The sequence below is a fragment of the Mesoplodon densirostris genome, chromosome 18 (assembly GCF_025265405.1).
Source record: "Mesoplodon densirostris isolate mMesDen1 chromosome 18, mMesDen1 primary haplotype, whole genome shotgun sequence".
Lineage (NCBI taxonomy): Eukaryota > Metazoa > Chordata > Mammalia > Artiodactyla > Ziphiidae > Mesoplodon > Mesoplodon densirostris.
Genome location: NC_082678.1, coordinates 50,001,992 through 50,024,067, shown reverse-complemented (window position 1 = coordinate 50,024,067; position 22,076 = coordinate 50,001,992). Strand labels below are relative to the sequence as shown.

The window sequence follows — 22,076 nt, the reverse complement described above, 5'->3', positions numbered from 1 at the left end:
CCTGCTGAAATCAAGTCTTTCTCTTCACTAGGACTGGGGCCTCGCCTTGATCGCTAGCCTCTTTGGCTGTAACCCTGACAACTTGCTTAGTCTTTTCCAGTCCCCTTTCCTTAAGGAACTAGACTATTCCCATATACTTGATGGACTGAAATGAGACATGATCTTAGGTTCAAGTCCTGTCTCAACCACTAGTTACTTAATATCTCTGAACCTCATCTCTGCAGTCTGTCCTCTTCTGTACAGAAGGAAGACAGCATATGCCTCTCTGGGTTTTGGAACGTACAGGAGAGAATATGTGTAAAGTACATGGCACATAGGAAGCATGCCATGAGTGGCAGAAGCTTCAACAGTATAAAACAGTCTCTCAGGTATTGGTTAGAGACTGAGAGAATGGGCTCAGAGCTAGAGTATGGGGATTCAGGACAACTAAGAGGAAGCATTTCCTGACCATGAAGGTCCTTAAGTGAGGTGTGGTATCATTCTTGAAGGAGGACTTTAAAAACAGAAGTGGGAATTCGCTGGCGGTCCAGTGGTTAGCACTCCATGCTTTCACTGCTGAGGGCCTGGGTCTTCTGAGTGTCACCCCACCTGCAGAGGGAATGTGGCCAACATGCTTACTGATGGTTTTTTTCTACTGAAGGGATAAATAGGACTGGTAAAGAAATCCCCAGGGACTTAAAAAATCAGTGTTGATATATTAATACTAATACTAAACACTAAATTAATACTATGGAATTGTTTCACTAAAAGGACCAATTAATTTAAGGAAGATAACAACAGAAGGGCCAGAGAAAAATTTCACTATTTAGAGTAGCATGAAAGTAAAGTAAAAGAATGGGGAAAAATGTCCAAAGCGTACTGTTTCTCTCCTTGTCTTCAGAGAGCAGGATCAAGTGTTCCACTTGTCTGGAATAATTTCTATTCTATAACTTTCAAGTGTCCCTGTTGGTAACTTAAGAATTCTTCCTTCTCTCATTCAGAATTTCTTCTCTATTTCAGAATTTCTTCCTTCTCTCATTTCTATTTCTTTCACTGCAGCTTGAGTTTATTTTCTCTAATTTTGTGCTCAACGGAAATAGCCAACATGAGATCATCTTCCAGGGGCTTCATCTACTTAAAGCAAAAGTATTAAGTCACTAGTCATCCTTTTCTTAGTATTAAGAGATCTCAGTCTCCCTTTTTTTCTTTACTTCCTTTCCTCTGAGTATCATCAGTAAGTTATCTACAGCTTTCAGACCCCAACCATGTGTGGTGCACAAGGAAGAGGGGTCAGAACGTGTGTGTGGGACCATTACTCACTTTGCTTTAGAGATGAATTTGTAAGTGTCATTCCAGTAAGCCAGGAGATCCGTTGCCTCTTCATCATATACCCGAATGTTGTGATACTCAAAGACGCCTGGGAAGAAGTTATCTATCTCTCGAGTGACATTCAAGATATATCGCACCCTGTGAGGAAACCAACGGAGAATATGAGCCCTACTACTCAGGCAAAATCCAATTCCCAGCGCTGGAATTTTTCTTATTTAAAACTTGCTTACTCCTGGGCTTCCCTGGTGGCGCAGTGGTTAAGAACCCGGCTGCCAGTGCAGGGGACACGGGTTCGAGTCCTGGTCTGGGAAGATCCCGCATGCCACGGAGCAACTAAGCCCATGCACCACAACTACTGAGCCTGCGCTCTAGAGCCCACAAGCCACAACTACTGAGCCCGAGTGCCACAACTACTGAAGCCCACGTGCCTAGAGCCCGTGCTCCACAACAAGAGAAGCCACCACAATGAGAAGCCCACGCACCGCAACCAAGAGTAGCCCCCGCTCACCACAACTAGAGAAAGCCTGTGCACAGCAACGAAGACCCAACGCAGCCAAAAATAAAAATAAATAAATAAAAAACAAACTTGTTTATTCCTGAGGCTGAAATTAAATACTAAAATATTGAAGAAAGCTAAAAAAAAAAAAACCAAACAAACCTAAGAGGCTATCCTTATTTAATACAGAAATTGTATAACAGGGTCCTGGGCATACCTGGGTATCAGGAAGTTATTAAGAGAAAAGCTGTCTACCAAGTTCAACATCTATATTCCATTTTCAGTTTGTGTTTAGTTATACAATCTCATCTTTCAGAGTCTTTTGAAAATAGGCCTTGCATTTTACTCCAAAGAATCAACTTGAGGCCCATGATCTGACAATTTCTCTGCAGTCACTAAAATTACCAGCAACAAAATTTATTTTTTGTAAGTCATCTGTATTAAATCAGACTATTAACATGTACCTTAAGAAAAAAAATAGAAGGAAACATTCCCTCCTATCTTTCTAAATGACAGGTTGCCAGCTTTTGCTCTATTACTCTCCTTAAACTACATGAAGGCAAGTGAGGCCAGGCTGGTAGGGTCAGAGGAAAGTTGGACTTAAAACTCTCTTAACTCTCTAGGCGGCATTCCTGGCTGCTATGGCAGCAGATGTGTCTGAGAGTTCTCCCAGGCTTGTAGAAAATGGTTTCTGTATCAAAAATTTCTTTTGCTATCTCTCTCACTGTGCAATCTCAATAAATGCTTCGGTTTAATCTGCCAAAGGATTACCTTTTCTCAGTGCTGTATGGACTTAGACATCACTGTTGTCAACTCCAACAACACATCACAGACTCACTCATTTCCCTCTGTAGAAGCTGCTTCCTTCTTAGAACCACACGTGGGGTTCTACAAACCCAATCACTGAAGTCAGAGAAATGACTACAAAAAGGGAGAGCCAAGCTAACCAATTCTGTGGTTAAGGTCAAGCAACCAAAATTTTTCTGGGACATGGTTTGAATCTGTTTTAACTTAGCATCAAAGTCCATTACTAGAAAGGATTTTTTCTTTTTAATTTAAAAAGCAAGCTGGGCTTCCCTGTTGGTCCAGTGGTTAAGACTCGGCGCTTCCACTGCAGGGGGAGAGGGTTCGATTCCCTGGTCAGGGAATTAGGATCCCACATGCCGTGCGGTGTGGCCAAAAAAAAAAAAAAAAAAAAGATTAAGTAAAAGCAAGCAACATGCACCTGTGGAAAACACTCCAGCAGTTCCCCAAAAGGTTACCACCATATGACCCCGTAAGTCCTCTCCTAGGCATAAACTGAAGAGAAATGACAACATATGTCCACCCAAAGATTCATACATGAATGGTCGTAAGAGTATTCGTAATAGCCAAAAAGTGGAAACAACCCAAAGGCCCATCAAATGATGAATGGGCAAATAAAATGTGGTGTGTATATATATCTCCATATAATGGAATACTATTTGGCAATATAAAAGGAATGAAGTACTAATACATGGTACAACATTGATAAACCTTGAAAATACAATGTTAAGTGAAATAAACCATGCTTAAAAGACTACATATTGTATAATTTCATATAAATGAAATGTCCAGAATAGGCAAATCTATAGAGACAGAAAGTAGGCTAGTAGTTTCTAGGAGCTGAAGGGAGGAAGGGAAATGGGAGTGACTGCTAAAGGGTACAGGCTTTCCTTTTGGGTTGGAAAAAAATGTTCTGAATTGATTGTTGCACAGCTCTGTGAATATACTAAAAACCACTGAAGTACACATTTTAAAAGGGTGAACGATATATGTGAATTATATCTCAAAACTGTCAGAAAAAAAAGGCAAGCACACTTCCTCTTATTTCATTTAAAATAAAAATGAACAACAACCTTCCCATCCACAATCCCATACTTCAGTAATGGATTATAGCAGGACAGGGTTTCCCAATCTTTTTCATTACAGAAGTCTAGTCAGCCACTACCAATTGGAAATGGCACTCCTTGAAACTTCTTTGTCATTCTTACACTTCACTGTAAGCTATTCCTTACAATGCTTTGTAAGAAACAGCATTTTACTTGGAGTTCTAAAGTCAGTGGATTGGGAGAAAATGGCCTTATTGTCAAAATTACACTTGAAAAATCCCTTAAATCATCCACAGGGGGCAATATACATGTTTTGTGTACAGATCCCTGAACTATATAATTCTTGATCCATTGAAGTTTTTTTTTTTTTTAAATAAATTTATTTAATTTTTATTTATTTATTTTTGGCTGTGTTGGGTCTTCGTTGCTGCTCACGGGCTTTCTCCAGTTGCGGCAAGCAGGGGACACTCTTCGTTGCGGTGCAAGGGCTTCTCATTGCAGTGGCTTCTCGTTGCAGAGCATGGGCTCTAGGCGCGTGGGTTTCAGTAGTTGTGGCACGCAGGTTCAGCAGTTGTGGCTTGTGGGCTCTAGAGCGCAGGCTCAGTAGTTGTGGTGCACGGGCTTAGTTTAGTTGCTCCACGGCAGGTGGGATCTTCCCGGACCAGGGCTGGAACCCATGTCCCCTGCATTGGCAGGTGGATTCTTAACCACTGTGCCACCTGGGAAATCCTTCTTCTTCCATTAAAGTTTAAGCACCAGTGAATTTAAGAAACAAGATCTAAGTAGATGTCTGAGCATCTAACCATACTTGTCTTTTTTCTGTGTCCTATAATTTAGCATTGTAAGTAGTAAATGAGATAAATAGGTCTCATCTCCAGCTGGGGATATAAGTCAAAAGTCAAAGTGAGGGGCCTCCCTGGTGGCGCAGTGGTTAAGAGTCCGCCTGCCGATGCAGGGGATACGGGTTCGTGCCCCGGGCTGGGAGGATCCCATATGCCGCGGAGCGGCTGGGCCCGTGAGCCATGGCCGCTGGGCCTGCGCGTCCGGAGCCTGTGCTCCGCAACGGGAGAGGCCACAACAGTGAGAGGCCCACATACCGCAAAAAGAAAAAAAAAAAAAAAAAAAAAAAAAAAAAAAAGTCAAAGTGAATATATGCATGACGTGATTCTAATGCATTTGGCAGGCAGTGCTCTATCAAATCTCAGATTTCATATTAAACACTGTATCAGGTGCTAGTTTCCTGCAGGTCACATTCTGTCAATTTTTCTACCATTCCTTCACATTTACCGGGCACCCTTTTGATATAAGGCTCTGAGCTAGGTATGTTTCACACAAACTAAGATATGGTCTCTGCTTTCAAGAACTTCTGATTCAATCCTTATCAACTTAAATTTTCCAAGTTCTATTTAATTTCATACCTTAAGATTAAGTAACCAGATTTCCATCCCCGCCCCCGCCCCAAGAACTCTTTGTATAATCACTTGGCTTCCTTTCTTCTGAGGGAAAAGTAGGAAGTATGCGTCTAATGACGTTAAAGATAACCAGAAGGCTGACTTGTAGCTGAGAAAACAGGCAGCCAGCAACCAGTCAGGGAGTCATCACTATCTCTCGAGTCTCAGTAGGTCTTATCTCTGTCCAAAATGAAGAGTTAGAATGGCCAATTTCCAGACATGATTTTCTCTTCTCTTATTGGAATGATCTGTCCTCCTAAGGCCGAGTTCAATGAAAGATTTAGGCATTAGCTAAGAAGTGAAAAGGGAAAATGGCAGCTTTTTGCTTGCTGAATGGTCACTGTGGTCTCAGTTGCTTCAATCAAACTCATAACCATGCTGCTTAGGAACACATTTCTTACTACAAGGTCAGTCTTTTTATTCAATTTTACACTGTCTCTTTTATATTTATAACCTACTTAGTCTTCATGCACCTTACTATAAAAGGATAGGAACTGAGTCTTATTTTTCTTTGGATCCCTAGCATCTAGCACTGTGCTTGGTCTACAGAAGTTGCTCAAAGACCTGTGAACCCAGCATATGCAGTTCTGTGTACTCTTACATAAAAATAGGAACCAAAGTCTAGAGAGACAGGAAAAAGATCAGTGGTTGCCAGGGGGTGGGGGTGGGGAATAAATGGACAGAGCACAGAGGATTTTTAGGGCACTGAAAATACTCTGTATGATGCCATCGTGATGGACACATGGTCATTACACATTTGTCCAAAGCCATAGAACGTACAGCACCAAGAGTGAACTGTAATGTGAACTATGGACTTCAGATGATTACGAGGTGTCAATGTAGGTTCATCAGTTGTAAAAAAATGTACCTCTCTGGTGGGGATGTTGAGAATGGGGGAGACTATGCATGTGTGGGGCAGGGAGTATATGAGAACTCTCTTTACCTTCCCCTCAATTTTGCTGTGAACCTTAAACTGCTCTTTAAAAAAAAAAAAAAAAGGGAGTCAATAACTAGATTTGGTTTTAAACAGCATGAAAGGCTTGCACATTTGTTTTTGAAAGCCTTTCCACTGAAACAGTTGATCTTTCTTCAGAGGGGATGAAACAGTGGGAGAATAGCCATTTTAATTTTTATTAAATTATACCCAGTAAGAATCAACTGGAAGCAACTCTTAAGCTTAAAGTTACTCACTGACACCTCTCTGACAGGAAAATGTAAAGATAAAACAGTGATTTTTGCGACATGGGGGTGTCAGCAATTGCTCTGTGTGCTTACCCTCGGTTCTGTAAATCCTCTAAGTTAGAGGCATTCCATTCCGAGCCCTGTGGAACCAAAAAGACAAGGTTAGAGAGTATTAGCCAATGAACCAAATACAATACTTGAAAAGGAGTCCTGTGAGCGAAGAAACAGAGTTTCTAAAAAGAAGGCCAATAACATCTACCAAGTTTCCTCTCTACGTGCCAGGTACTTTATATGCTATCACATTCAGTTTCCACAAATGATAGAGTAAGAAAGTTACCTTCATTTTTTAGAGATATGAAAACCAACCCTTATAGAATTCAGATAATATCTGCTCAAGATCACATTGCTGGAAAGGTTTCTTTGACCATTCTCCAATCTAAGTTAAATGTAGTCTGCCACTCTTGTTTATAGTAGTCTATTTTATCAATAGCATGCATCACTATTTTTACTTGTATATTTATTTATGTGCTTATTTACTACCTTTCTCCTCCACTATAATACAAGCTTCTTGAGGGCAGCAACCAGGTCTCTTGTTCTCTAAGGAAACTCCTGCACAGTGCCTGGCACCTCGCAGATATTCTTAAATGAACAAAGTAGCATTATTATGAATTAAAACTGGGTTTCATTTTAAAACCCACACTTTTCCTAGTGCATTATGTTGCATCTAAGAAGTTGGGATGGCACAGTGTGTGTGTATGTCTGTAGGGGGAGAGAGTGAAATAGTCAAACAAATGAGAGAAACATGATGTGCAAAATTTAAAGGAAAATGTTTCTATAGATTATCTGCAAGATACATCAATTGTTAATATTTTGCCATATTTGCTTTCTTGCTCTCCTTCCCTTTCTTTCGATATACATCATACTTTTTTTTTACCTGAACCATTTAAGTAACTTGAGCATCATGACACTTCAATACTTGATCATGTATCATTTAAGAACAAGAATATTCTCCTATATAATTCCATTTTTGCAACCAAGAAAGATAACATGAATACAATAATAATCTAATACATCATCTGTATTTGAATTTTAGAAATTGCCCTCAAAATGTCCTTTATATTCATTCAATCAAGAATCATACTGGGGCTTCCCTGGTGGTGCAGTGGTTGAGAGTCCACCTGCCGATGCAGGGGACACAGGTTCGTGCCCCGATCCCGGAGGATCCCACATGCCGCGGAGCGGCTGGGCCCGCGAGCCATGGCCGCGGAACCTGTGTGTCCGGAGCCTGTGCTCCGCAACGGGAGAGGCCACAGCAGTGAGAGGCCCGCGTACAGCAAAAAAAAAAAAAAAAAAAAAAAAAAAAAAAAAAAAAAAAGAATCATACTGTGCATTTAGTTGCCATGTCTTTAATCTAGAACAGTCCACCCCTGTGCCTTTACTTATTTTGCCTTTCATGATACTGACATTTTTGTAGACTACAGGTCTGTAATACTGGAGAGCTCCCCACAACCTGGATTTATCTGACTGTTTCCTGATGATTAGATTCAGGTCAAACATTCCTGGCAAGAATATGACAAGGGAGGGCTTCCCTGGTGGTGCAGTGGTTGAGAATCCGCCTGCCAATGCAGGGGACACGGGTTCAAGCCCTGGTCTGGGAAGATCCCATATGCCGCGGAGCAACTAAGCCCATGCGCCACAACTACTGAGCCTGCGCTCTAGAACCTGTGTGCCACAACTGCTGAAGCCCATGTGCCCTAGAGCCCGTGCTCTGTAACAGGAGAAGCCACCGCAATGAGAAGCCCGCGCACCACAAAGAAGAGTAGCCCCTGCTCACCGCAACTAGAAAAAGCTCGCGCACAGCAACGGAGACCCAACACAGCCAAAAATAAATAAATAAAATAAAAAAAGAATATTACAAGGGAGATATTGTGTACTTTGTACTGCATCAAATCATGAGGCACATGATGTCAGTTTGTCCCATTATTTGTCAGGCTGAGTTTGAATTCTTGGTAGATACCTTTGTGTCTGCCACATCCCTCTATTGTAAAGGTTCCTTTGAAATTAATTAGTAGTCTATAGTAATCTTTGAAGCCATGTGAAAGCCAAAGTAATCTTTTTGACCTAGGATTTCAGCATCAATTGCCGATCTTGCCCAAATGAATTACTCTACTGGAGGTTACAAAACGGTAACTTTCTAATTCCATCATTCCTTCTGCAAGTTGGCTGGCATCCTTCTGTAAAAGAGTCTCACCTAATCATCATCACACCCTTTACTGAAGTGTCACTATGGACTCTTGAATTCTTTTTGTATTTAGAACGTTATAATCCATTACCATCTTTTTTTGGGGACATGCAGATTGTCCGGAACTTGGCCGGTGGGAATCTCTTCAAACAGGTTCCTTTTGATATGATTCCATTAGTCTTTGAGCGCATCCATGCTTTGTGGTACAGAAAGTTGTTCCGGATTCACTTTGTGAGTAGAATCAGCCAGTTCCCCAAGAAGCCCTGGTTTCTTTTAGTGAAGAATGATATTTTGTAACCAAGATCTGGGCATTAATTAGGTATGCTCCTAACTACTGGGTGTCATTGTTTCTAAAACTTTTCAGTGGTCAGATCTAGGAAATATTTCTAAAAAAATCCTGAGTTTATATTTTTACCTTCAACTGAAATTAATTCAATACCACAAGGTTCTTCCTTTCTTTCTTGCCTCTCCCACACTGTTTATATATCTCCTTACTCCACGGTGAGAACTTTGGTTCCCAACAACTCATTTATTCTACTTACAAAATAGTTTTAACATTATTACACCAATACCAAAACCAATAACAAAAATATTAAGTTCAAATTTTCTTTGCATTTCTTTTTTTTTCCTTATTATATCCCACTAAGGAGTACAATTAGAGTATTATGCTTAAGTTATTTGAATTAATTTCTTTCTGTGAGGTTATCAATTTGATACATATTTGGGTTCATTTGCTCCTGTTTATTCAATTTTAGGGTGTGTTTCTTCTTCCATGTTTTCCATTTTTTTGAACATACAAGACTTTTATAATATTGAAAGTCAAAAGTTGATTAAAAAGTAAACTTGAAGTCTCACTCCCACCCCCATCTCCTCAATCTCCATGGGTAACCATTTTTATTAGTTTGTGGCTTATTCTACCTATGTTGTATTTTGAAAAAAATATAAGCAAATATATACTTACCACTTCTGACTTACACAAAAGTACTTTACTACATATGCTTTTTTTGTTCTTTGCTTTCTTCACTTTACAATATATCCTCAGACCCACTCCACATCACAGTGCCACTTTCCCCATAGCCTTGCCAACAAAATGTGTGGTTAAGCTTTTGAATCTTTTTCAAACTGATAAGCGTGAAATGTTATCTCAGTGTAATTTTAATTTGCATTTCTGTTTAGCGTAAAAGTGAGCAACTCTTCAATGTTTCAGGTCCATTTTCTATCTTTGAGCTATATGTTCATGTCTTTTGAAAAGGCAAACATTTAAAAATAAGAATTTATCTATTTCAGAATAATGCATTAAGTGGAATGTAGCTTTAGAAGACAAGACTCAGGTTCAAGTCCCAACTCCCCCTCTGACTGGGGGACCTTGGGCAAACTGCTTAACCTCTCTGTCTTCACTTTCCTTATCTGTAAAATGAAACACTCCTCCCACCCTAGTCCTAGGAATCTAATGGATAGCTTCCCCTCAAACTACAAATATAAAGTTTCTCCCCATTCCTTTTGCCATGTAAGAATACAAAGAGAAGTCTGTGACCTGGAAGAGGGCCCTCACCCGACCATGCAGGCACACTGGTCTCAAGACTTCCAGCCTCTCCAGAACTGTAATAAGTTTCTATTGTTTATAAGCCAACACCTCCCACCCCCTGCCTCACATTTCTTTCATATTAAAATGGAAAACCCTCTCTCCATCCTAAATCCTCCTCTGGACACTGTCCTTTTCCTTTTCCTTTCATGGCCAAGATTCATAGAAATACAATCTAATACTCACTTTCTAAAATTCCTCATTTCCCAGGTATCTCAACCCACAGCACTGTGGCTTCTGCCCTCCTCACTCTTGCTAATGACCCCTTCTAATTGTCTAATCCAGAGGTCACCTTTGTAACCTTATTCCATTGGCCTTCTATGAGTATCTATCTTGATATGGTCATCACTCCCTCCTTATGGAATTAGATCAGACTGCACAAATATCTAGCCTCATGCCTGGCACAACAAAGAGGATCAACAAATGCTTGTTGAATAAATCATCAAATGAGATAAGTAAATGAAGCACTCTGAAAATTGTCAAGTGTTATGTAAGCACTATCTTCGTATTACAAGTGATCTGTAATTTGGCCATTGAACTAGGAGATCTCAAGGATGCTATGCTGAAGTACATTTAGGAAAATTGTCAGTAAGTGACAGATGACTGATCTTTTCTACAGACCAGGGCTCATCTGACTTGCTTTAAAAAAAATATGAGGTTCTAAAGACTCTGTGCTCAAACTTAGAAAACTGGCTCCCATACCAAAGAAAGAGGCAAGAATTATTTTTAAAAAAAAAGGACTTTCAAGGAGACAGAAGCCAAGCAATAAGGGTTGAGTGGCTAAACTGGAGCCAGGGAAATGTGACCACCTCACTCCTTAATTTAGAAATCTAAATCCTCTGTGAATTCTGTACAGCTAGATGGAAATAACCCTGATGTGATGGTAAAAGTCCATGGTTTTCATCTACCTGTCCAGAGAAACTTCAAACTGACAATCTGAAATGACAAATATCCAGAAACAAAATAAATTAAACTCATCAGCTACTGACTCAGTGAAGCCCATGTAAAGTGACTTGGGCTCTGCTTAGGGCTGTTTCAGGTTCAGCCTGAAAGAACTGGAATCAACATGGTGTAATTACTTTTCTGTCCTCAATACAAATGCCATGCATATTATCCCCCTTGGGTCCTCAACAGACTCAATCTCTTTTTTTTTTGCCTCCATGCTTCTCAGGCAGTGACATAATTCCATGGCGGTTTTCAATAAGTTCTATGTAATTATGCAAAGCATATTTTAATTGTATGGAAGTGTAAAATGAAATCTTGAAACTATATTGTAATACATTTAAAAAATAATAAATTTATTTATTTTTGGCCGCGTTGGGTCTTCGTTGCTGCGTGCGGGCTTCTCATTGCAATGGCTTCTCTTGTTGCAGAGCATGGGCTCTAGGCATGTGGGCTTCCGTAGTTGTGGCGCACGGGCTTAGTTGCTCTGCGGCATGTGGGATCTTCCCAGACCAGGGATTGAACCCATGTCCCCTGCATTGGCAGGCAGATTCCTAACCCCTGCACCACCAGGGAAGTCCCGCTCCTACAGTTTGTTTGTTTGTTTGTTTTTTTGCAGTACGCGGGCCTCTCACTGTTGTGGCCTCTCCCGTTGCGAAGCACAGGCTCCGGACGCGCAGGCTCAGCGGCCATGGCTCACAGGCCCAGCCGCTCCGCGGCATGTGGGATCTTCCCAGACCGGGGCACAAACCCGTGTCTCCTGCATCGGCAGGCGGACTCTCAACCACTGCGCCACCAGGGAAGCCCCGCTCCTATAGTTTTTAAATAAGTTCACTTCCACCTTTCACTCTGGTTCACCTACACTGTACTCTGGCCCAAAGAGTGAAGTGACTGATTTCTTTTAAAATGTTATCCTTAGTACATGCACCCCAGTATTCACTGCAGTACTGTTTACAATAGCCAAGACATGGAAGCAACCTAAATGTACATCAACAGAGGAATGGATAAAGAAGATGTGGTTCATATATACAATGGAATATTATTCAGCCATTAAAAGGATGAAATAATGCCCTTTGCAGCAACATGGATGGACCTAGAGATTGTCTTACTGAGTGAAGTAAGTCAGAAAGAGAAAGAGAAATATATGATATCCCTTATAGGTGGAATCTAAAAAGAAATGATAAAAATGAACTCATTTACAAAACAGAAACAGAATCATAGACTTAGAGAATGAACTTATGGTTACCAGGGGGGGAAGGGTGGGGGGAAAGGATAGTTAGGGAGTTTGGGATCAATATGTACACACTGCTATATTTAAGATGGATACCCAACAAGGACCTACTGTATAGCACAGGGGCCTAACTCTGCTCAAAGTTATGTAGGAGTCTGAGGGAGAATGGATACATGTATATGTATGGCTGAGTTGCTTTGCTGTGCACCTGAAACTATCACAGCATTGTTAATCGGCTATACTCCACCCCCACCTCCCAAAAAAGACGAAATAATTCTGTAAGTTCCAAATTGGGATGAAAACTAAAATTGCCTGAAGTAAAAAAAAAAAAAAAAAAAAGTTATCCTTAGGAAATAACCTTGTTGGGGTCCAAAAGTTCCAAGCAAAATAGAAGAGGACAGCACATTTATGGCAAAGAAGGACAACTGTACTGGGGGTTCTGCGAAGATCATACAACTTGAGATAATCTTCAAGGATTGGTATCCCTGTCCAAATCTTTATCATACCATACCTACAGCCTCAATGCTGTGAGTCACTTTACTGTGGCAGCCAGGCACAGGATTGATAACTTTTTCTTCTAAAAAGTTTATGCTACACATCTCCAGTTGAGGGGCAAAAATCATGAATATGAGACTTAATTTTTCTTTGAAACCAAAACTCTACTTTAAAAGGACCTGTAATGTCAAATCTTGAAAAAGATAACCATCAGCAGTAAAATTCTGATTTCTTTCTCATTCACAAACAACATTACTGGTTGCCTGTCCAATATTACTGTGTTTCCCTAATTTAACTAAGAATGCTGCCTGCCTTTCTGCAAAGGCTCTCTGTTCACATCTAGCATTTTCTCAGCCAAATCGGACAGCCTCCAGGAGAGCTGTTGATACGAGATTTGGTTGGCAAAGGCTTCCAGCTTAGAGAAGTAGTACACTCTTAAGGGTGTGGAAGAACTGCTTTTTCTGGAAATACCCTGGCTTCCAACCAATCAATCCTGGCTTCTCGCTGCAGATTTTCTTTAAACTACGCTCTATACTTTTCTTCTCCATATCAGCTGGACACCTTTCCAAATAAACATCTCTGTGCAGTGCACTACTAAGCCGAGCATTCTTCCAAAGGGAGGGGAGAAATCCTGCTGCATCCCTTCACACAATCTGCTCGCGCTCCAGGCATGGCAGCTACGCACAAGATGAAATGACTTTGCAGAAAATTAACAACACCACTTACAGTTTGGATAAAACCTCTTTTTCTGTGTCAACTGCTGGGAAAGCCAGCAGAGCACAGACTCACTGGAGAAGACACAGGGGTTTGGACACAGGATATGGTGGTACAAATAAAGGGAAGAAGCCATCACGGAAGAAATACAATAAGATGTTTAGACAACCTGTTCAGGCACTTATTTTGTTGGATAAGAGTTAAATTTCAGGATTCTCCAGTTTGAAAGTTTTTTCCCCAAATAAGAAAAATATTCACAATGCAAAGAACATGTCCATTCTAGAGAAAACAGAATTGTATCTGAAGCTGAATATACTTTCCTTTTTTCAAAAATATGTACATAGATACATATTAAAAAAGTAAAAAAGAACTAGAAGGCAATATTATATAATGAAAGATAATAGTGCTTATCTCCCTTGGTATTGATTAAATGTCATTTATTGTCTTCTGAAGTTGTCTAAATTTTCTATAACGAACATGAATTATTTTTGTAATAAGAGAAAAACCCAAGACAGAAGACTACACCAATAATCATGAAATAATAGGATCAATTTAGTGATACAAATACTCAAATGCATTTCTAGTTGATTAGTGACTAATTTGGGGAGAACTGGATTGTTTTTTCTGCTTAGAGTACTATTAAAATTTATTTATATGTCCTAAAATAGTACCATTTGAGGAAGGGGTAAGGAGAAGGTAGTTCTTGAGGGGGTGGCATCAGAGACACAAGGAAGCATGTCTGAAATTAAACAGTTAATGACTGAATTTGATATTCATCATGTCTATGTCCTTTTAGGTATTAAGATCTAAGCTCAATGGGAAAGCAACTTGCAAGTTTAAAGCTTTGGTCACTTTCAAAGGAGTTATTTTTGGCTACAGGCACTTGCCCTTCATAAAAATTAGTCATGTTACATGGAGACAGTTGGGGGCAGGGTCCATTTGAATGAGTGACTCATAAGTTTTCTATGCACAACACAAAAATTATTTCCAAGGATACAAGAGCAGGGAATACGTGAACCCTCATGGAATTACACACAAAAGACAACAAAGCCAGGTGCTATACAAATGGAAAGGTCAATGACAGTTTTGCCATATGATCTACATCAAGAAATGGCAACACACATTGGTCAAGTTAAAGTAAAGAAAAGAAGCTCCCCTCCCAGCTCACAGCTTTTCATGAGTAATTTAATAGCTAAACACCACCATGAATCACTTGACAAGCATATATACTCCTAAGTGTCAACAAGTTAATTCAGGGCACAAGCCTTCAATGGCATGAAGTCTGACTGCTTGGTGAAATAAACTCTTATATTCAGGGTGAGATGATGCAGTTTAGTCAGTTCCTGTGCATTTTTATTCCTCTTCTCTCCTGTTTCCCAGCTTCTAATCACTTCAAAAATGTCCTTACCAGAGAAAGGAAGTGAAATTCAAACCAATCGATTTAGTTCCTTGTTAGCATTTTTAGTCGAAGTATGTGGGAATTGGAAATAACAGTGGGGTTTTGGTGTTCCCCACTGACTTCAATTATCCTTGTTATCCTTGTGCCCACTACCATGTACAGGTGAAAACTAGAACTCTTTAACATTTGGGAGATAAATAGGTCTTAGGATGTTAGAAGCTTTCCTAATCCATCTGTCAGAGACATCTCCTTGGGCTAATTACAAGCCCTTGAATGTTCAGGTACCATGAAGAACAATTTTAAATCACTGAAGAGTTGGTGATCAAAAAGTAATTGAGGGGGTTCCCCTGGTGGCGCAGTGGTTGAGAGCCCGCCTGCCGATGCAGGGGACACGGGTTTGTGCCCCGGTCCGGGAAGATCCCACATGCCGCGGAGCGACTGGGACCGTGAGCCATGGCCGCTGAGCCTGCGCGTCCGGAGCCTGTGCTCCGCAACGGGAGAGGCCACAACAGTGAGAGGCCCGCGTACGGCAAAAAAAAAAAAAAAAAAGTAATTGAGGGACTAAAAATGTAGATACAAGGTTCCAAATGTTTTAAAAGTCCAATAGTCTTTGTTATAAGTAGTTTTCTGGGGGGCTTCCCTGGTGGCACAGTGGGTGGGAATCTGCCTGCCAATGCAGGGCACACGGGTTCGATCCCTGGCCCAGGAAGATTCCCACATGCCACGGAGCAACTAAGCCTGTGTGCCACAACTACTGAGCCTGCACTCTAGAGCCCGTGCTCTGCAACAAGAGAAGCCACAACAATGAGAAGCCCGTGCACCACTCGCTGCAACTAGAGAAAGCCTGCGCACAGAACAAAGACCCAACACAGCCAAAAATAAAAACAAATAAATAAATAAATTTATTTTTTTTAAAAAAAAGTAGTTTTCTGCTCTCTTCAGATATATCAGATCTTAGACCCATTTGGCAGATTTAAAAGAGTGATCTCAAAAAGGATCATTCTTTTTGGATACACTGTATACAACTACTGTGGACTGGTCCGCTTTGTGGCTCTATTATGTAGGACAGATGAGATCTTTAACAACCCATGGGGAAGAAAGGCCTGATCTGTAGCATTTGCCAATTTCCTCGGTGTAAATTTTCCCACCATAGTCAATTGATGTCACTGAGGAATTGGGAAGAGATGAGCAGAAGCACACCATTATGTAACATTTCCACCATATAATAGATATAAATAACCTTAAGAGCACAGATAATTGTAAAATGTAGTAAAATATAGGAAGTGATGAGGTTTGAGTATTTATGACCTTTGTTTTTAATGTAAGTTACATTTTATCTAAATATAATAAAATTTGATAATTGCCCCCGCCCCCATGAGTTGGTATGGACTAGCCCCAGCACACCCCTTTGAAGTGGCCCTAGGACTTACCAAGAACACGTGCTCAAATATCTGTGTAGGGCTATCCATCTGACCAAGGATCACTATCATTTCATTATCTATAAATTCCTTGAATTCTCGCAAGTTGCACACCATTTGCATTTCCAATTCAGTTCGTATCTGAAACAGAGATGACATTTTGTACTAATCTCTGAAAAGTCCCTCTGGACTTTCACTCACTCACCATTTCTAGCCCCACTCCTATTATCATTCTACCTCTAGCCTTGGAACAATGGGGACTCAAGGTCTCTTACCTCTTTGGATGTGATATTCTCCAAATCCTTCTGCATCATAATCTCCCTTAATTTGGTTTTAATTAGCCTTTCTGTTCGCTCACGTTCAGTTGGTCTGAGAAGAGAGAAATGGTGATTTTTCTTAGGCAGGATTTTGACCAAGTTAATGAATGTGCCATCTGATTATGTTTCCAAACTGGCAGGCCTTCCCTTTGTCACCCTTAAATTTATATTCTGAAGGCATGGGAAAAAGAAAATTATATTTTAAAATTTTTCTTTTCAGAATGTATAGAATATAAACATGTAGAAATTATTACTTGAAGAGATTGTACATGTCTAAAAGCCCATAAATATATTCACGCATACAGATCCAAGAAGGAGTAAAAGACAAATAGGCTATACTGAGTGTAATACTTTAATGGAGGACCACTTCCCATCAAGTACCCCTGAGTACCCTTGCTGAGCTAGAATACCAAACTGGGAAGACCAGTGGTGTGACCTACTATGGAACTGGGTCTTCAGTAGCTTAAAAATGCCACCCAATGCTGACCATTTGTTGCTATGGTTCTAGAAAAATGCAAAAGAGAGAAGAGTGATTTCTGCCTTCTTCAATGAAGCAAATTCTCTTCCAAAATGGATTTTAAGGATTAGCTACCTGGAGTACTCCACCCAAAGTATTTTCTTTTTCACAAAAGCCCTCACCAATATCTCTGTGAAATTATTATCCCCATTTTACAGATAAAGGAAATAAACAGCTAAAAGGTTAAATAACATGCCAACCATCACTTTCACTGGCAGGAGACCCAGAACTCTCCGTCCAGCCTAACACTCTACCTGCAAGATTATGTTGCTTCCCATAGTCTTCTGACTCTCTTAAAAACAAAAATTTCCCTTGGAACTTTACTATGAAATCAAACTAGGAAGCTGATTCTCCAATTACTGGAAAGATACTGGTTCAACATAACTAGATGCTTCTCTCTAAAAGCATTATTTCATATTATGCAGAATTTGAGTGAGGCCAACAGAGAGCACTTTCTGTCTCATCTTTCCCTCCTACCTACTTGAGAAAGGTATCTGCCCTGTACTTCCTTATTTGGAGATGGAAATGGACTAAGCCTTCAGGCATCCTGCCTGCCCTTGCTGCCTACGGCCTTATCACTGGCTGCAAAAATAGCTTCAGTATAATCTCCAAAGATGGATGCTCTGACCCCACAACCTTGGGGCTCCCTACCACTTGGACTCTTAGTGTCTCACGAACCCTGCAGAGTATAGCTAACGCCTCTGCCATTTCCCTGTCAATCGGCCAAAGCATCCCTGTCTTGACTAGGATTAACATTCTTAACCATGCTCCCCACCATTTTTCCTAGACATAGCTAATGGTAGAAAATTATACATTTCAGTCTTCTACTAAAAATAAATATTGGTAAAAAACAAATTTTAGCACCTGTGTGCATCGGTTCGATTCCCTAGTTTAGCAGACTTTCTCCCAATCCTTCACACTTGTTGGGCCAGAGTGGTTTGGGAGCAGACATACCTGGGTTTTAATCCCAGTCCTGCTACTTACTAGTGGTATGACCTTGAACAAATACCTTCCCTTTGCTGAACCTCTGTTTCCTTTTCTATAAAATGTGAACAGTAATACTATTTGCCTCATGAGGTTTTTATGAGAATTAAATGAGATACCATGTATGAAGCGCCTGGCATAACATCTGACGTACACTGGAGGCACCATACACCTACGTTCCCTGCTCTACCTTCCTTGGATTTCAAAATATAAACTTTATTCACAGTAGAGCACTTAAGTCCATTTTGGCATACACTCTCCTCTGTAACCTCAGCATTATTTTTTAGGCTTTTCTAGTCAACTTAGGGAAGAAGAGGGAATGGAAGAGGCATTGCAACACAAACATACTTTCTCCCTTGATTTCACTAGAGAAAAATCTGGAAAATACATATATACACAAAGAAAATAAAAATCACTGAAAATCCCAGTCATTATTAATACTCTCACCTACAGTTCTCAGTCTCTTTTTCTATAGACAGACATTTGTTTATTAAATATATCTTAAATTGTGGTTATATTGTACTTAGTAAGAATTAACATTTAATGAGCCTTTACCATGTGCCAGGGACTACATTTTACATTATTATTATTATTTTTTTTTGCTCAGGGATAGAGAGAGATTATGGGCAATTTCATTTTCTTTCCTTTTTGTGCTGTAATTTCCAAATCTTCTCTAATAAAATCAGGAAAAATGAAAAGTCTGATTCAAAATGTCCATTTATGAACCAGATGAGACATCCATTTCTCCAATACCCAACAACCAGTCATAAAGCATGAAATCAATAACACTGCCCACGATTCTGAAAGCCATACATACTATCCTTATCTTTTTAGTTACTGTGGAATCTTATTTATTTGTTTGTTTATTTATTTATGGCTGCGCTGGGTCTTCGTTGCTGCGTGCGGGCCTTCTCTAGTTGCAGTGATTGGGGGCTACTCTTCATTGCAGTGTGCGGGCTTCTCATTGCGGTGGCTTTTCACGGGCTCTAGGCGCGCGGGCTTCAGTAGTTGTGGCTCGCTGGCTCTAGAGTGCAGGCTCAGTAGTTGTGGCAAATGGGCCTAGCTGCTCCATGGCACGTGGGATCTTCCTGGACCAGGGCTTGAACCCGTGTCCCCTGCACTGGCAGGCATATTCAGAACTGCTGCGCCACCAGGGAAGCCCCAGTTACTGTGCAATCTTGAAAGGACTAGAGCTGCTAGTACTAACTGGTCCTCGTACCAATAATACCCTATACAAAAAAGCTTTCACTGTGTTTTTTGACTGTTCCATTCACACAATTCTTAGAAATTTCACCTTTTCTAGTAAAAAGCATTTATTATCTAAATTAAGCCTTTAAAAAAAGAATCATGAATTGTTTTGGTATCACTTTAGGAATCTGAAGGTGAAGGTTTGTAAGACCATTTAGCAAGTAGCTACTCTTCTTTCCCAGATGTAGAACACCTTGGAAGTGCAGAAAGATCAATTCAGAGCAAAATAAACATCCTGATTAATTTCCAAAGCAGGAACTAAGTGTGAAAAAATTTCCAAAATAGTCACATAAGTTTCAACACATAGACCTAAAAAGGAAATAAACATCAGCTCCACCTTAGGCTATCCCATTTGCAGTACAGCAGGGAGATTTAATAAAAATGTTACAGACCTAACAAGGCAAATGTGGGGCTGAGTAAGACAGAAATTACAATATATATTTTTAAAAATTTGAACAGAAATCAGTTAAAAATTAGCATAACAACATAGGTATTCTAAATTGACTGGAAACATCTTGTTTTCTTAAGTATTAGCAACATCCCTCTAAAAGCTTCTCTATGTCATTAATTTGCTTAGGAAATGCTTCTTTAAAGATAATGGAAAGTCAGACTTCAGCCTGACTCCTTTAAACTCAAATTCAAATTAGTGGAATCTGAATTAATGATTTTATGGTATTGCAGTTCTTAACTATGGAGACTCCACTGTGCCCAGGAGTGAAACTCTTCAGGCCTTTGCACACAACAGAAAGGACAGGTTTCTTTGCATGGCAGATGTGTAGTGTGGACAATGACTAATATCACTGGTAAGGTTAATTCCCTAAGAGGAGAGATTAGGGAGGAACATGCTGGTTCTGGCCCCCGAGAACGCAACAGAGAGGACTTCCATGATCCTCAGCAAGATGACTTACATGTCTGTGAAAAGAGCTGGAGAGTCAGGCCGGTGGGACTGCACATCCTGCATAGCATTCCATTCATTGACTGAGGATTGATCTGAGTTGATATGGCTCTCATAATAACTCACCCAGGTGAGAAACAGGCTGCCAGGGTAGTAGTTATGCATTCTGGCGACTTCACAAGCCTTGTGTAGACTCTGTAATGCAGACCTGAAAGATATGCTGGGAAATGAGCACTGGAGAACTGTGGGGATACCAAAAGGCCAATAAGCCATGTGCTCCCCAAACTCTTCCAATTTTTAAATCCTATAGAGTTGGGCCTCTGGAGAATCTATTCCTTGGAATTCAAGAATCTCTGATTCTGATCATACTACATTATCTCTTCATAGCAATCAACTAGACATTTCTTGCTGAAAGATATGATGCATTATTAAGGCAGTGGGTAGAGGGGAGCAGGAGAACTGACAAGCTACCAGTGAAAAATAGGTCTGAGTACCTATGGAGCTCACAGTCCTGTAGTTGGAATCACGCTGTGGCTACTGTCACTAGAGAAGTAAAGATCTACTTCATTTACTACACAAACATTTGTTTCTCTTGGCACAGAGTCACGTTAGAACATGTATTCCCTATGACTCTTAGAGGTCCCACAAAGATCACATAGACAGATGTTCCTAAGCCTTAAGGACAAGTCCTTTAATGTCCAGGATGTACTGATCTAATGACACCTGTCATTCTTGCTACCTTAGTCTCCTAGTCTTTTTAAACCATTTATTCATACACTTGAGCAACTTTCTAAGAACAGCTCTGGTTATACTGAGACTAATTAAGTCTCTGACTCTGAACTCAGGAACTCAAGAAGGGTAAACAAAACTGAAAAGTACCTTTTTGGTTATATACTTGGGAAAACTAAAGCCAGAAATGCTAGGAAGAGTTATACAAGAGCAGGCATCTTTCTATGTTTTTGTTTACTGGTTTGTCTCAAGTGCCTAAAAGAATGCCTTCTTAAAAAAAAAGAAAAAGAAAAGAATGCCTTCTAGTTCAAAGTTGGAGCACAGTTAAAATTTGTTGAATGAAATGTCTTATTAGCTATAAACTAATGTCTCTCTCCTAAGGGAAAAGGATAGTATGCGAGAACTCTGTGGCCAATCTATACCCATCTTTTTCTTAAAAATGCCTTTTTATTTTTTTTCTTTCATAACAAATGTGATCATGCTCATTTTAGAAAATTTAGGGACCTCAGGTAAACAGCAGAAATATCCTGTAATCTGACTGCCCAGAAATAACCACTGTTGGTCTCTGCAGAGATCTAAAATAAGGATGATCATATTCTGCACACCATTTAACTTGTTCTTTTACTATATACCTTGTCATCAACATCTTTCCAGGTCAATAAATATTCCTCAACTAGATAATTTTTAATGGTTGCATAATATTTAGAAACATGGATGTACCATAATTTAACTGATTCCTATTATTTTAGCCATTTAAATTGCTTTCCATTTTTTGCTACTATTAGAACACTGACAAACATTCTTATAGTTAAAAATTTGCACACACCCTTGATTATTACCTTAGGATAAATTCTTAGAAGCACAATTACTATGTCAAAGGGCATATAAAATGATACAGCAAGCTGGCAAATCATTCTCCAGAAAGGTTGTTCCAGTTTATTTTCCCACAAGTAGGTCTATGACAATGCTGTTCCTTGAGTCCTTGTCAACCCCGTAAAATGTAAATTAAAAAATAAAATCATGACCAATTTCATGAGAAAAACATGCCAGTCCATTTTTAGTAGGGAAACAGATTT

At 40.0% G+C, this 22,076-nt stretch overlaps 1 protein-coding gene across 5 annotated transcripts in view; it reads right to left on the bottom strand.

The window, feature by feature from the left end:
* SSH2 (slingshot protein phosphatase 2) overlaps positions 1-22,076 on the bottom strand; it is a 244,035-nt gene that overhangs the window by 17,495 nt on the left and 204,464 nt on the right. For all 5 annotated transcript variants that reach the window (XM_060082986.1, XM_060082988.1, XM_060082990.1 and 2 more), the window contains 5 exons: positions 20,285-20,479; positions 16,586-16,679; positions 16,323-16,451; positions 6,381-6,427; positions 1,300-1,446 (listed from right to left, as the gene is read on the bottom strand). In XM_060082986.1, the coding sequence (XP_059938969.1) occupies positions 1,300-1,446; positions 6,381-6,427; positions 16,323-16,451; positions 16,586-16,679; positions 20,285-20,479 (612 nt within the window). The remainder of the gene's footprint in view (positions 1-1,299; positions 1,447-6,380; positions 6,428-16,322; positions 16,452-16,585; positions 16,680-20,284; positions 20,480-22,076) is intronic.